The 16,804-nt window shown below is 41.7% G+C and overlaps 1 protein-coding gene across 1 annotated transcript in view; it reads left to right on the forward strand.

The window, feature by feature from the left end:
- Positions 1 to 4,146: 4,146 nt before the first annotated feature.
- CCDC38 (coiled-coil domain containing 38) overlaps positions 4,147 to 16,804 on the forward strand; it is a 33,497-nt gene continuing 20,839 nt past the window's right edge. The window contains exons 1-5 of the mRNA XM_077807686.1: positions 4,147 to 4,213; positions 4,498 to 4,592; positions 7,240 to 7,414; positions 8,404 to 8,471; positions 9,450 to 9,790. Coding sequence (XP_077663812.1) covers positions 4,147 to 4,213; positions 4,498 to 4,592; positions 7,240 to 7,414; positions 8,404 to 8,471; positions 9,450 to 9,790 — 746 coding nt within the window. The remainder of the gene's footprint in view (positions 4,214 to 4,497; positions 4,593 to 7,239; positions 7,415 to 8,403; positions 8,472 to 9,449; positions 9,791 to 16,804) is intronic.

Here is a 16,804-nt window from a genome sequence, read left to right on the forward strand (position 1 = left end):
TTGTTAGGCAAATCCCACAAGTGGCCGGTTAATCCGGCTTTGTGGTGTGAATGGAAATGCAGATATCACCGGCTTATTTTCATGTTACAGTTAGACTGAGGCACCGGGAATGTTTTGATTCTTAATTTGGAATGTTCACCCTTAAAGTTCCTGGCCTGCCCAGAGTCACAGGAACCAGCCCCATGTGCGCCTGATGCCCCTTGCCACACTTGGTTAAGGAATTATCATTTATCTGATTTCCACCAAGATTAAAAAGAAATGTTCTATTTTACTGCCCCCTATAGAGCTGGAGACGGGAGAATTTTAGCAGGAATTTTTATTCACAAAATGAACATTTTAGGTTTTCTCCTCTCTTCAAAGAAAAGAGAACAATATAATGCTGTGGACAAAATCTTCTAATTTAGGTGTCTAAAGTTAGGTTTCTAATTCCACATTTAGACCGAAATGAAAATGGCCTTATTTCCAGAAGAGTTGAGCACTTACAAATTCCACTGAGGTCAATTGGAGCTCTGCGGGTGCTCAACACCTCCGGAAATCGGGCAATTTTTATTTAAGCGCCAAAATCTAACTTTAAGTACTTAAGTTTAAAACCTTTCGCCATGTTCTCCTTGTGCTATTGGTGGGCACAGACCTTCTTAAATGATTACCACCAACCATGTCACGTATAGCTATCATTCGCTCTTGTTCAGGGCAACATGAATGGGATGGCAAGGAATTCAGCAGATAATGGAGAGGGCCATCAGCAAAGGCCTCAGGTCAATATAAATGTACCTTCTTGCCAGCCAATCATCTTCCAGGATTCTACAACATTCTCAAAACTTAGAGGTGGACGAGGTTTATTAGATCATCCACCCCATCTCCCTGTTAATGCAGGATTGTTCCATGCCATCCATATACTAGTGCTTTGTCCAGTCTACTTTTAGAAGTCCAGAATAATTGGGCTTTCCCAGCTTCCCCAGATATAATAATTTTATTAAGATAATGTTGAAGTAAAAAGAAAACGGTACAGAGTTTAAGCATAGAAGTTTCTGGTTATCAGGGAATAAGGTACAGCTTATCAAGGGGTGTGAAATTCGGTTTAGGAAGGGGTGGCGTAAGGAATACGTAATCTGCAATCTCCCCGATTGGGGGTAAAAGTTTAACCGGTCAAAGTACAGACATTGTGATATGGGGGTATGTTGTCCATATAATGGCTATGTTCAGGTGTGGAGTATAATGAGTGGATACGATGATGGGGATGGATCTACCCTCATTTGGTGGGATTTAATGTTCAGTGAGTTTATGGTTCCAGTTCATATGGTCCAATGGAAAAAGTCTCTCAGTCCCTTTCCCATAGTTGATGCACGATGTTGTACCGGCTCACACCTCCTGGTACTGTCGGTGGCCGGTGATGTGTTCAGTGTAAATGTCCCTGGACCATCGGATGGTGTCCGAGACCATGATGCGCCGCATGAGCCATGCGTAGCGTTGACCGATCCCACAGGTCCGCAGCACACGCTCGTTGCAGGGGTCCCAAGCGCCCAGGGCTCCGACGATCAGGGCATCCATCTGCACCTCGTAGCCCTTTGCTCTCAGGGTGTCGGCCAGAGGGGCGTATTTTTCCAGTTTACGAGCTCGGGCTTCGCGGAAGGCCAGGGTCCTGTTCTCAAAGGAGACCGTGATGTCGATGAGGATGATCTTTTTCTGGGCCTCGTCGGTGACTACCACGTCAGGTCGCAACTGGCTGTCAGTACCGGGGATGGCACAGTTCATGGCGACCTCCCTCAGGCGCAGTGCGATGGCTTTCACTGGGTGGTTCACAGCCTAACACATCTCACCGGCAGGAAGATTTTCTTGGTATTCATCCTAAATTTTCCACTTCTGTGTTTCAACTTTTTGCTTTTAGGCAGACCCCTGTAGATCACAGTACATCATTTCTTCCTTAATTTGTATGCCCATAAAATATTTGTAGACTACAGTTGCATTCTCCTGTTTAGTCATTGCTTCGTTCTTTTACGTTTTTTTCATATAAAGGTCCTGAGTATTTTTGTTGCTTTTCTCTAGACTCCCCCCAGTTTGTCAATATTTTTCTTGTAACATGTAAATTAAAATATAATAATATCAACACATTTTTATGTATATAAACTTATATGTTTATATACACAAAAAGGGGCAGGTGTGCTAGGCTTCTTGGATGTGCCTTATTGAGCTAACCCTTCTTCAGGTGAGACAAACTGTGAGGTAGGGACAAATATTTTGAAGGTAGTTTAAATTCTTTAGCAATTGACAGTGTTTGGAAATCTTTTGTGATGTGGCATCATTCTCCCCAGTGGTGAGCCTGGGTAGTGATGCAGAGGCAGGGCTTCCTTATAAACATTTTTCCCCTTGAAGCAGACAGCGGATTAGCTGCTGGGTTGGTTGAGGATTAAAGGAGTGTGGGCTAGATTCACAAAGGGGCTTGGGCATTATGATGCTCAGGGTCATAAGACCTAACTTTTAGGTGCCTAGAAAATCACAGGAACAACACTGTGGTTTACAAAGCCTGAGTTAGGCACCTAGGCTCCCTATACAATAAATGGGGAGAGATAGGTGCCTTAGAATGTGATCCAGAAAAGCCAGAATACTTAGTAGGAAGCTGTCTAAACTAGCCAATGGGAGATGTCAACAACGGGTGTGTGCAAAGCCCTGTCCCTCTCTCTCAAAGGTAGGCACCTCCCCCAGCTTGGACTTGTGCACCTATCTTTGCTAGCAATTCACAAACTGGGAACCCCTCTCCTGGAGTCAGGAGGCTTTTTATGGCATTTTCTTGTGAGAATGAGTTAGGCAGGTGCCTAACTATACACAAATGGCTAGAGGAGGAGGTGCTGCTGCTGCAGCCTGCTTTATAACTTTTGGCCCAGTGGTTAGAGAACTCACCTGGGATGTGGGTGATCCATTTTCAATTTCCTTGTTTGTCTGATGAGGCGAAAGGATTGGAAAAGGGTTCTCCCACTTCTCAGGAGAGTGGTCAAACCATTGAGCTCTGGGATATTCTCATGGGGGCTCCCCAAATCAAATCCTGTAGAAGCTGTTCTACTGTAGATTAAATAATTAAAGAGTCATTGGACCAGAGAGAGACAGACTAACTCTGTAGCCTAGTGGTTAGGGCACCCACATGGGAGACCCAGGGTTCTGTCTCGCTGCTCGGCTCCAGTGACTCTGTTTATTCACAGGGAAATTGCATCAGCAGGAGAGATTGAGGGTGTTCCACTTCAGACTATCCCATAGCTCAGTGATTAGAACACTCTTGAGACATGGGAGAACCCCATTTAAATCCTTTCTTTCCCTCAGGCAGAGGGGAGAGTTGAATATGGGTCTCCCCCACCCTGGGTGAATTCTCTAGTCACTTAGCCAAAAGTTTGAAAGTGGGTGGTGTCAGCAGCATCACCTTCTTCTCTGGCCAGATTTGGAATGTGACCTGAGCAGGTAGGCAGCATCTGAGCACAGCTACCACCTTGGGCCCCTCACACGAGACAGATGGGCGAATGCCGTTAGTGAATCCCTCTGGGGCTTAGGCGGGAGATAGGCACCTGGACACTTTAGAGTGAGGCAGCAGTGCTCATGCTCAGAGGTAGAAACATAGGTGCCCCGTGAGGTTAGGTCCCTACAGAATAGGGGTGGGAGTTTTGTGAATCACAGTGGAGCCTAACCTGGGATTTAGGTGCCTAAGATTTAGGCACCTAAGTGTGGGGTTTAGGCACCTGAGTAACTTTGTGAATCCCACCCTATGTCTCTGAGCTGTTCCAGGAGTTCTCGCTGGATATTCTGGCAGTCTCGGGTGACACTATTTTATGCATTAAAATAGAAATTGATGAGAGACCCCACAGTGGTATGTACTGCTAAAACTGCTTCAATTGGTCCACAGATATTTTGGGTCCAGTGTTCAACAGGCCTCCATACTGTGCTCACAGAAACTTGCAAGTACATCCATGTATGTGCATAAAACCCAAATCTGTGTTTGTGTGTGTTCGTATTTAATCATGTGCCTTACTACTCAATTTGTGTCTATGCATAGACCGAAAGACAAGCTGGCCTCAAGCCTTTATCAGATTTACTATTCTAATGCTCATGCTTTTTTTCCCACTTTGTCTATTTCAGCAGTTCCGGAAGGAATTTCAGAAAGTAGGGATGGCATCAGTAGCCTTATTTCCACCGTCCCAGTCCCAGACTCCGAGATTTCAGAGCGTTAGTTTTGGTAAAAAAATGTTTTGATTAAATAAACACCATACGTGAATTTTGTGTAATGCTTAACAACTGCGAGAAGGGGCTTGTTGTGCACTAAGGGTGAGATTCGCTGTATGTATACGCAAGAGGATAGGGTGACGGGTGCCAAAGGATAGCACACTCTAATTTCCTGAGTTTGACGGGTTTGAATCACAAGCTTTATGTTCCACTAAAACAGCTTTTTGGACTGAATTTTACATGGTGGTGTTTTAAAAGGTATCAGAATATAATTTTTTTCCCTTTCATCTTTTATAGACTACGACACTGATAATCAAAAGAAGACTCCTTTTACAATTGTGGACTGCAAGCCATTTCTTTACAGAGACATTGAATGTAGGGCCAAAGAAGAGGTATGCGTTTGTGTCAGTTTTAATTGCCAGAGCTTATGCTAAGTCTACGTATGTTATTAATTTAATGTACTTTACCTGTAACTGTCAAGTCCCACTGTTTAGGGGGAAAGGAACTCATTTCACCAAACAAAGCAATTAAAGTGGTGAAAAGTCTGCAAATACATACTCTTCCACACCCCACCCCCTCCAAATTAGGAATAATGTGAGGGAAAATCAGTTTAGTACAATGTGTTAAAATCTTTTGTGGAGGTAAATACTGCATTTTAAATTTCTTTTTGCTGATGATGGATGTGTATATGTAGTATTCCTGCAATAGTTTCTCAAAGGAAGTACATGCTTTCAAAAGAGTGGAAAAATCAGGCTGCCCCAGATATAGTCATCCAGTAGCATATTTCTAGAACAGTCAGCCTAAGAACTGAAGTATGGTTTCATGGGTAAGGCACAGAACTCAGGGTAGAGTGTTCTGAGTTGTAGTCCAGACATTGCCATGGACTTTCTGTGTGACTTTGAGTAAGTCACATAATAGCTCTGTGCCTCAGTTTCCTCATCTGTAAATGGGGTTCATAATGTTTTATTTCCATACTACTTTATTGTATGGCTAAATTTATTAATATTTGCAAAATGATCTGAAGTTCACTCGTACAGGAGGAGACTATGGGAGTCCTGAGAATTGTTTTTTGTTTGTGAGTTTTGTTGAATGGTCTTTAAGCTTGTGTCCTAACTGTAAAAGTATTGTAGGTCACTGACCCATCAGGGCTGACCACAGCCTTTGGGCTGGTCTGAATTCAGAAATTGCATTGATTTAACTAAACTGGTTTCTAAATTTCTGGAACCAATCCAGAATTTGTTATATACACTCTTGGACTTAACATTATTTCAGACCAGTTGGGTTTTGTGTAAAATTTACTTTCTCAGTGTAAAATATTTTTGTCATAACTTCACAAAAGTAAAACTGATGGAACTCTGTGCCCCATTCCCATTGTGCCCAGAAACTTTGAGTGCCTCAGACCCAGGAGAATAGAAAAAGAAACATTCTCCCTCAGGCCAGCGTTCCAAAGCCACCCCTCATCGTCAAGTTGTCTTGTTCAATTTTTTTGTAGGTCCCCCTGCTCCCTACTGATTTAGATCCCAATTCAGAAAGGAACTTAAGCATGTGCCTAACTTGAAACATGTGATTAGTCATAAGAACAACCATACTGAGTCAGACCAATGGTCCATCTAGCCCAGGATCCTGTCTTCCGACTGTGGCCAAGGCCAGGTGCTTCAGAGGGAATGAATAGAACAGGTAATCATCAAGTGATCCATCCCGTCGCTCATTCCCAGCTTCTGGCAAATAGCGGCTAGGGACACTTTAGTTTAGATCATGTTTTTGCATGTCTCAGGGCATGTCTATACTGCCCCGCAGTTTGGACTAAGGGAGTGCAAACGGCAGTACGCACCAAAGTGCTGTGCTGTAACTCCCCTGTGTGGACACTGCAGGTGCAAACTTCCTGCATTAGTGTGAACTCAGGACCTATAAGTTTGTATTTGCACAGTCCACACAGGGGAGTTGAGTTACAGTGCAGCACGTTGTTGCACACTGCTATTCACATCCCTTTAGTTAGACCTGTGTGGCAGTGTAGTCATGCCCTCAGTGAAGTCAATGGGCGTACTTATGTGCTTAAGTATCTTGTTGAATCGGGGCTTTTGTGGTGTCCTGGGTGCCAGCGGTCTGCCCAGCATAGAATTATAGTTCAACCTGTTATAACTCCCAGCAACAGCTGATGCTTTAGTTGCTTCTCAGCTAGACTTTATAGCCTTTTCTGACTGTTGTTCTTAAGAATATGAGGGCTTCAAAAGATTAAAAAAATCCAAATCCAAAAGCTGACCCTAAATAACTAACACAGAAAACAAAGAAACACACACAACTCTTGTGTTGTTTTCCTGTGTATTAGCTATATAACTTTCTAATCAAAGATCAAAAGACTTGTTAGGAGTACATGCTACATAATGTATGTACTGTAGTGCATAATCTTGCACTGGTGAAATGACCAGTTCTTCATCTCTAATTTCTATGTTTCTAATAATAAATAAATTAAATAACTTAAATAAATTTATGAAAACTTATTCTTTTAGTGACTTTTATGCAATGTACTTTAAAGATGAATTCACATAGCATCTTAAGTTAAATATCTAATATGACTATATGTGTATGAATATTCATAGACACTCTGTTCTTCTGAACTGTTTCAGCAAATGGAAAGAGTACTTATATATTAAGGGCCATTACTGTGTACAAGCTAAGGGCCAGATTCTACCACGCTTACTCACACTGAGTATCTTACTCTAACTGTATTGTAGTTCCATTAAGACCAATGGGACTACTTACAGACTAAGACCACAGGCCTGCAGACTTACACACATGCTAGACTTTACCACCGTGAGTGGTTCCATTGGAATCAATGGAGCTGCTCATTAGTAAAGTTAAACACATGCATAAATCTTTACAGGACTTGGTAATAAATGGAATATGGGTGACAGAATAGGGCCCTGAGTTATTATTTATACAGTGCTGTAGATGTATGGTATTTTACAGAAAGATAAGTCCCTACCCAAGAGCTCATAGTATCATTAATAAACACATTTATCTGAAAATCTATAAATGCAGGATAAAAAGGCTCAACAGAATTTGAAGGTCCATGAAAAGAGCACATTTTCATCAAGAGCAAAGTCTCGAGACTCTGTGAAAAAGATGGACTCAGTCATTGAAAGAGAGACCCGGGCTACAATAGATAAAGGGTATATTACTTCTGGTCCCAACTGGGCTCTTACTTTTGCAAAATGTGAGTACGTTCTTTTAGTTTTACATTTTGTTATACACATGTCAGAGTTGCTTACCTTGGCATAGATTTTCATGTATCATACACCTAAAATCTGTCATTTAGGACCAGGTTTTGTAACTGGATCCCTGTCACTGGACCCCTGCACCTGCATAGAAACCCATTGATTTCAGTGTAGCTCCATATAGGCAAAGGGATTTGGTTGCAAGATCTGATTGTTGGGCACGCAGGTCAGTTTTCAGGATTCTGGACAAGGATTTAGACTTGCATCCAAATTTTGAAGAGAGTGAAAATGTTGCATCCCCATCTCACCACCACCACCACAGTCTGTAACTAATACAGTGGTGCCCAAACTTTTCCTGTCATGCCCCCACTTACCAGTAATGGAATCTGTTTGTGTCCCCCCTTCCATTACTGCACAGCCATGGCTTCCTCAGCAGAGAGCTTGGGCTGAAGGCAGAGCTGAAGGCAGAACTGGGGATGGGGGAGGAGCTGGCGCTAAAGGCGGAGCTGGCCTGGGGACAGAGAAGGAATGTGGGAAGGGCTGGATTGGGGGCAGAGCAGGAGGCAGAGTGGAGCTGTGGCTGGGTTGGAGCTGGGCTGGGGGCAGAGCGGGGCTGGGTGGCACTCCCTCCCCACCCCCTTTGGGAGCTGACCTGAGCCCCACCATGTCCCCCCCTCCAATATTCCCCTGAGCCCCTTGGGGGGGCACACCCCACAGTTTGGGGGCCACTGTACTAAGAATTAGTCTGCTGCAAAATGTTGTTCCTTTATGTGATGTGCTGTTTTCAAAATTAGAGCATTGGGAAGTCTAGTCAATTAATTCTTTGAAACTAATCCCAGTAAGACTTCTTATAATGCCATTTTTTGCTTATCAAACTAAATAAGATATAAACATGTATTGTAATTCTTTGAATGCAAATGTAATTTATGGGAAGAATAATAGTAACATCATCTGATTAATTTTAACAACATTTAAATTCTCTTAAAAGGTTGCCAAAGTGACAAACAGTCTTTAGCAGATTATATCAAGGAACAGAAGGAGTTGTTTCTGCTGCAGGTACCCTAAAATGTTGTTGTTCTTATGGTTGGTGCTCTCTGAAAAATGTAGTTATAAAAGCACACTACATGAAATAAAAATAGTGCAAGTAACTAGATTAGAATATTTCTGTTTATCTCTAAGTCTGAATTTTTGTGATGGTAAGAGGCACCTTGACCTGAGGTTCCACATTAGTGTGCATGTCTAACCCTGCAAACACAGTAAGATTACTCAATGTCATCTAAGTCACTGGAACTACTCATGTGAGTAAAACTAACTCACATATTTAAGTATTTAAAGGACTTGGCCCTGAATTTGGTAAAAAAGTTGAGTAAGGCTCACATTCATCATAATAAAAGTGTTTGGATGGGCTGCTTTTTTTCTACAATTACCAATTCAGTGACAAGTCAGACCTTACTTGGAAGTTTTGCCAAACTGATATCACTGGAGACAGAAATTCTCAGTATAGAAGAGCAGCTACATCACAAACTACAGTGCAGGTTTTTCCATACCATTAACTTTTAACTGCTGTTCAGGCTGCATGCCTCCAGCAGCACTGCAGCTCTGCCCCCTGGACAGGGTACCAGCACAGGGTCATTTTGCCAGCTCTGTACTGCCCAAGGAACTCTCTTACACTGAGGATAGTCCCAGGGGAAAGCTCTGCTACCTCTAAGGTCTCGTTCTGTTGCCAAAACTGCATGAAGGGGCCTTAGGACAATGGAGAATCAGGCTTGGTATATGTAGTGAAAAATATAACTATTGGATTCTTGATTTTGTATTTCTTTACACTGTGTTTAAATCTGTACATTGAAATACGGTAATATATTTTGGACATTACTTCATGCTGTATTTCCTTGTCTGAATTAGAGCAGCTATTCCTATCTCTCTGAGCATGTCTTGCTGAGTTTACTTTGCTCCCCGAAATAATGAAATACAGATACAAAATACATTTGGACAGCATTTTGTACATAACATTTCCCCACTCTCTTGTTTTCCTAGTACGCATTAAAAGTAAAAGAACAAACTATAAAGAAGCTGGAGAAATTAGCAATGCAAGCCGAGAAAGAGGCCACTTCTGCCGAAGCAAAGCTAGAAGAGGATACAATTGCATTTGAGGAATTTCTGAAAGAAAATGACCGAAGTTCTGCAGATGCACTTAACATGTTAGAATTGCTATTACAGTTAATGTTTGTTTCAATTTTTGATCTACCGAAAACCATACACCTATGTCTCTGTAATATTTCCATGTTACTTTTTAGTGCAGCCCAAGAAACTAAATCCAAAATGGAAATGGTTGCAGATGTAAAGTCTGCTATTAATGAACTCTTCGCTATTAAAAGGTGAGACTTTTATGTTATAAATGTACTTCTCTTTTTATGGTAACAGTGGTGCAGATTCTCCTCTTTTGAAGAACACTCTGGGGGGAGCAAATCTTTGAGGTTCACCCACTGCCACATTGAGCTGTTCTGTAGGTGTACAGTTTGGGCCTGTCCCTCACACCTGTTGATCCCCATGAAGTGAGTTAAGGGCAGCAGAGAGTTTCACAGACCTAACTGTTTTACAGCAGTACAGAGTATGATACTGTATCTTCATTTTAACAGACCAAACTCCTTTAAATGGATAACCAAAGATAGTAATGGGGACAAGAGAGGAGCTGGGAAACTGTACCTTCAGGCCTGTAGGTTTGCAAAGAGGCAGTAGGCAGTGCCAGGATTTGACCTGGTCAGGTCTGTGAGGGGTGATGGTGTTCACTGCCACCCCAATGTCAGGTGCTATTTTGCTAGATTGGATTTCTGTGTGTGTGTGTTTGGTGTGTTTTTTTAAATATTTTCTTTGTGTGAACTGTGTATTCAGTAGAGTATGTGTGTGTGTATGTATGTATGTATAAGGATAATATTAGGGATTCTCTCAGCTTGGGACATGCACAAGTTAAGAGGGTGGGGACATAGTGTTGCTAGCAAAGCTGTTAAGCTGGTAAAAAGGACAGTCTGCCCTGGATCTAGTTTGTGAATGTTTTCTGCTTACTATGTAAACTTTAGGTTTTAGTATGAAAATTGTCTGAAGCAAAAATTGAGAATGGGTTCATAGTTCTTTTTAACAATGGCTCACCAGAGTTGAGATCTGTACACAGAATAATGTATGGGAATTTAGTTCCTGTTAAATAACCCATCATTAACATAATACCATTCACTTTCGTGGGGTTAAAGTAGGAATGAATTTGTCTCTCAGTGCTTCATTTTAAGTCAGTCAAAATATCAGTCATTTTGTATAGCTGATGATAAAAGCTGGAAGATGAAACCACGTGTCAAAATACTTAAGTATAACTTAGTTTTATAGAGTTCTTCATTTCACACTCTAACGCTTTTTGAGAGAACTTTACAAGAAGAGAGGCACCTGAGGATTCCACTCCCCAGGAAGCTGAACCTTCATGGGATGATAAAGGAGAAAGTGAGAAATCCATTCTCATGTTAAAAATGACTCCTGTTTACCGAGTAAAGGCCCAAGTGGTCCTTGTTTGTCCTTTCACTACTCACTTGGGTACAGACTCCCAGGGATCTCAGTCAAGCTACTTCCACAGTGAGGTACTTTTAGCCAGACCCCTCTTTGGTTGTGTGGTCCCCACGCCAGGATGAATAGCATGTTACTTCCTCCCTGGAAACAGCCAGCAGTAACACCAAGCATGCATAACAAAAATTAAAAAAAAAAACAACAAGGAAATCTCATTCATTGATATAGGCAAATGTATGTTTCTGATGTGAGAGGAAAGAGGAAAAATGTTTGTATTGTACCCAGCACAGTGGGTCCCTGACCTGTAGATGCTACTGTAATACAAGTGTAACCCTTCTGCACATCAGAGTTGGCAGCAACAAGGGCCAGGTTCAGTATCTAGGGGTTCCATTCCAATAACACAATGGAAAACTGGCTTGAGCCCCCACCCAGTGACCTGGGACAAATATATACCACCCCCGCTGGGCGCCTCTAAGAGGCAATACTTCCCCTCTCGCAAGCACAGAGTCTGAGTGTAGCAAAAGTCTTTTAATAACAGAGAAACTGGGGATCCCACAGCAGCCAAAGTGACCATTTGGGCAGCTATGGGCTCATGCTAGGCGGGATGGGTGTGCCTATGCAAATGAGATCAGCCCCTGAAGTTCTTTTCCACAACTTGCCACAACTCACCACCAGATGTCAGGGTGGAGCTCATCCTGACTGTGCTTACACAAGTATAATGACAATCACAAAGTTCTGGTAGTCTCAGCTATACTAGAGATTCTCCAGGATGCTTGGTTGGAGTTGTACAACTAAGCACCATAGAAACATGAGTACTGGCCATAGAGGCATTCTGTGGGGAGGCACACTGGCTTCTCCATTTGGGTATCATCAGATGCCAAGATTAATCAGAACGACAGGTTAGACAAACCAATGGCTGGCCTTTCTAGGCACGCTCAGAAAAGCAGGTTTTTTAATTGGTTCCCCTGTATGAAAACCACAGCGCTGTTGTTGAGGAAAAGGCTATTCTTATAGCTCCAGAAATCTTTCTGTTCAAGATGAATTTCTCTTTCCACAATTCCTTGGTCATAGTTCTTCCATCATTTTGTTCTAACCTTTAGCGCTCCTATGGAAAGTTGTGCCATAAATGGGCATTTCTAGTGCTCTAAAGATATATCTCAAGCATATATGGAGTACACATGCCACTTGTACCCTGTTCATCTCATTCTATCCAAAATCCCTTCAGAGAAGGCCGGATTAAGGCATAAAATAACTAAGCTACAGTTTAGGGCCTCGCAGTATGAGGGGCCTCTAAAAAAGAAAAAACTGACTCCATTTCAAATTTTATCAACATTGGTTGATAAATAAAGGAGATATGGGAAAAGAAGATTCTTTCTAAATATAGTCATTTTTGTTCAAATATGACAAAAATATACACATCTGGCTACACAAATACCTTTACCATACCATTACGCTTCACAAATTGTTCATTATTGACAGGCAGGAGGCCAGGGCTTAGAAAAAAAAGATAACTGCACTTGTAAAATTAGTAGTTCTGCAAGTAAGTCTCCTATCAGCCTCCTAAGGCAGCGGTTTGTTGGTCAGCTGCTACTGGTAAAATTCTGACCGTGCCTTCATAATTTTTTAAAATAAATAAATAATCTAACTGCCGATAAAATCAGGGAAAATGTGATGTCGGAGATGGCAGTGTCGTGAAGCAATCCTGCCAAGCTCATACTCCTATGGGACTCGTCCTTGGAGTGATGTCATGTATAGCATCCCCTTTGGCTGGTAATAGCCAGAAGGCCACCGTCTTTTGTTTACGGTCCAGCACACTCGGTCATAGAGTGCCTTCGTTCCTGTTTTTCTTCATTTTCTTAAGTGTTAGTGTGTTCTTTCTTCTTTTGATCTGTACATACGTACAATTGTATATTTTAGCGTGCACACCACTTTCTGCTTCACGCGCTATCCATGCTTCACATGATTGAGTTTGCAGGTGATCATCTTATGGATTTGGGTCTAGTGGATCTTGAGGAGGATACATTTGTGTTGGCTTCCTTCTGTCAGTTTCGGGAACCTTCACAGTAAATATCAGAGAGTGCTGACGAAAGGATAAATAGAGGGTTTTGAGAGAAGTGAAGGAAGATATACATATATTTCAAAATATTCTGAGTACTTGGTGAGCAAGTTATTTCAAACTATGTGCATTTATGATTAATAGGCTATTAAAGCCTATAATATTCATTATATTTGCTTGAATATGGGCTAGTTTTTCTCACTTTCTCAATGCCTGTCTAGAGATTACCTGTCTTTTTTCTGGTAAATTCTTTCTCTCTTTCGCGCATATAGCTTGTTGTGACTCTGTGTGTCCGAGATGTTTACTCGAGATTAATTAGTGGTCCTGGGGGAGACAGAGGATAGAGAAGCAAACATGAATAGAGATGTCTGCCTAGAAAATTCTGCAAGAAAAGCTATCTGCCCTAAGCATTCTGTGCATCGAAAGTGACACACTCCATAGCTTATCATTTGCTCACCAAAAATCACAGAAGAAAATGTTTTAAATTTCAGTGTTAAAATGAATGTGATGTGCAAACAGACATACTGCAGGCTGTACTGCTTCCGTTAGGTAAGCTGGTCTGTGTAACTGTAACTGCTTTTGTGTTGATGTAGATATAAAGTTTTCATATCTACTAATTAAGAGATCATAGTCGAAAATATGTTAATTTGAAACTATTTTATAATGCAAACAGGCATATTGCAAGATGCGTTTTAGTTAATTATTATTCTATTTTTACAACTTTGCCTTTGTATATATGCAAGTATAAAGATTTTGTGTTTATATATTCAATGTCCTCTCTGTGAAAATAATAAATTATTTTTTTTTATGGTATGGGGCTTGTTACACTTGACATAGCTTAGGGCCTCAGAATGTCATAATCTGGCCCTGTCTTCAGATCTCAAAGTTGCTACAGGCAACATGTTAAAATCCTGCACCAGTTGGCATGCTAGGCATCTGGGAAGCTATTCACAGAAGTCCCTAGTGGCACTGGGGGAAAAGTATCTGCACCTCATCTGAGGAAGATTTGCAAAGTAAGTTTCCATTCCTTTGCAGAGGCATCTTTCAGTAGGAAGTTGCTACTGGGCTGGTTCCCACCTAATTCCTTGCTTTATATGAGAGTAACTTCCTTTCCTGCCTATTATTCTACTATAATAATAATAATTAAGACACTACTTATCTTCCTACACTTCTGTGATTCAATTCTTGCTACTTCCCATTGTTGATGAATTAGGAGAGAAGCTTTGCAAGAGAATGAGAAATTTCTTATCCTGATAGGTTTCAGAGTAGCAGCTGTGTTAGTCTGTATCTGCAAAAAGAACAGGAGTATTTGTGGCTCCTTAGAGACTAACAATTTTATATGAGCATAAGCTTTCGTGGGCTACAGCCCACTTCATCAGATGCGTAGAATGGAACATATAGTAAGAAGATTCATATACATACTGTGACAAAGTTCCTGCTCTACCTTGGTGGGTCTTGCGCTTATTGGCGGATTTGCTCGCCTTGGAGCTTCACGGCAGCCCTCAGCTTGGCCATTTTTCTGAACCCACAGTCCCGGTCGACTCCTCCTGTGTCTGACCAGTTGAGAGGATTTGGGGGGAACGCAGGCCCGCCCTCTACTCCGGGTTCCAGCCCATGGCTCTGTGGAATGCAGCTGTCTAGAGTGCCTCCTGGAACAGCTGTGCAACAGCTACAACTCCCTGGGCTACTTCCCCATGGCCTCCTCCCAACCTCTTCTTTATCGTCACCATAGGACCTTCCTCCTGGTGTCTGATAATGCTTGTACACCTCAGTCCTCCAACAGTCTGCGTTCTCACTCTCAGCTCCTAGTACCTCTTGCTCCCAGCTCCTCACACGTACACCACAAACTGAAGTGAGCTCCTTTTTAAAACCCAGGTGCCCTGATTAGCCTGCCTTAATTGATTCTAGCAGCTTCTTGATCGGCTGCAGGTGTTCTAATCAGCCTGTCTTAATTGTCTCCAGAAGGTTCCTGATTGTTCTGGAACCTTCCCTGTTACCTTACCCAGGGAAAAGGGACCTACTTAGCCTGAGGCTAATATATCTGCCTTCTGTTACTCTCCTATAGCCATCTGGCCCGATCCTTTCAGAATACAGAGAGCATGAAAAGGTGGAAGTTGCCATACCAACTCTAAGAGGCTAATTAATTAAGACGAGTTATTAGCAACAGGAGAAAAAAACATTTGTAGTGATAATCAAGATGGCCCATTTCAGACAGTTGACAAGAAGGTGTGAGGATACTTAACATGGGGAAATAGATTCAATTTGTGTAATGACCCAGCCACTCCCAGTCTCTATTCAAGCCCAAGTTAATGGTATCTAGTTTGCAAATTAATTCTTGTTCAGCAGTTTCTCATTGGAGTCTGGTTTTGAAGCTTTTCTGTTGCAAAATTGCCACCCTTAAGTCTGTTACTGAGTGACCAGAGAGGTTTAAGTGTTCTCCTACTGTTTTTTGAATGTTATGATTCCTGATGTCAGATTTGTGTCCATTTATTCTTTTACGTAGAGACTGTCTGGTTTGTGATATATGCCATCATGTGCCAGCAATGCCCCTCTGCCATGTACATTGGCCAAACTGAACAGATCCCTTTCTGCAGTACTCCTTCCTAGGCAGTCATTTCCCATTTTGTATGTGTGCAACTGATTGTTCCTTCCTAAATAGAGTACTTTGCATTTGTCCTTATTGAATTTCATCCAGTTTACTTCAGACCATTTCTCCAATTTGTCCAGATCATTTTGAATTTTAATCCTATCCTCCAAAGCACTTGCAACCCCCTCCCAGCTTGGTATCGTCCTCAAACTTTACAAGTGTACTCTGTATGCCATTATGTAAATCATTGACAAAGATATTGAATAGAACTGGACCCAAAACTGATCCCTGCAGGACCCTACTTGTTATGCCCTTCCAGTATGATTCTGAACCACTGATAACTACTCTCTGGGACAGTTTTCCAACCAGTTTTGCACCCACCTTATAGTAGCTCCATCTAGGTTGCATTTTCCTAGTTTGTTTAGGAAACTTGCATGATAAGGTCATGCAAGACAGTATCAAAAGCTTTACTAAAGTCAAGATATACCACCTCTACCACTTCCCCCCTTTCCATAAGGCTTGTTATCCTGTCAAAGAAAGCTATCAGGTTGGTTTGACATGATTTGTTTTTGACAAATCCATGCTGACTGTTACTTATCACCTTATTATCTTTTAGATGTTTGCAAATTGATTATTTATTTGTTCCATTATCTTTCCGGGTACAGAAGTTAAGCTGACTGGTCTGTAATTCCCCAGGTTGTCCGTATTTCCCTTTTTATAGGTTGGCACTAGATTTGCCTTTTTTCCAGTCTTCTGGAATCTCTCCTTTCTTCCATGACTTTTCAAAGATAATTGCTAATGGCTCAGATATCTGCTCTGTCAGCTCCTTGAGTATTCTAGGAGTCACTTCATCAGTCCCTGGTGACTTGAAGACCTCTAATTTGTCCAAGTAATTTTTAACTTGTTTTCTCCCTATTTTAGCCTCCTCTGAGCCTACCTCATTTTCATTGGCATTCACTACGTTAGTGTCCAATCACCACCAACCTTCTTGGTGAAAACCGAAACAAATAAGTTATTAAGCACCTCTGCCATTTCCACATTTTCTGATATTATTTTTTCCCCCTCATTGAGTAACGGACCTACCCTGTCCTTTGTCTTCCTCTTGCTTCTCATATATTTGTAAAATGTTTTCTTGTTACCCTTTATGTCTCTAGCTAGTTTGATCTTGTTTTGTGCCTTGGCCTTTCTAATTTTGTCCCTGCA

The sequence above is a fragment of the Eretmochelys imbricata genome, chromosome 1 (assembly GCF_965152235.1).
Source record: "Eretmochelys imbricata isolate rEreImb1 chromosome 1, rEreImb1.hap1, whole genome shotgun sequence".
NCBI lineage: Eukaryota > Metazoa > Chordata > Testudines > Cheloniidae > Eretmochelys > Eretmochelys imbricata.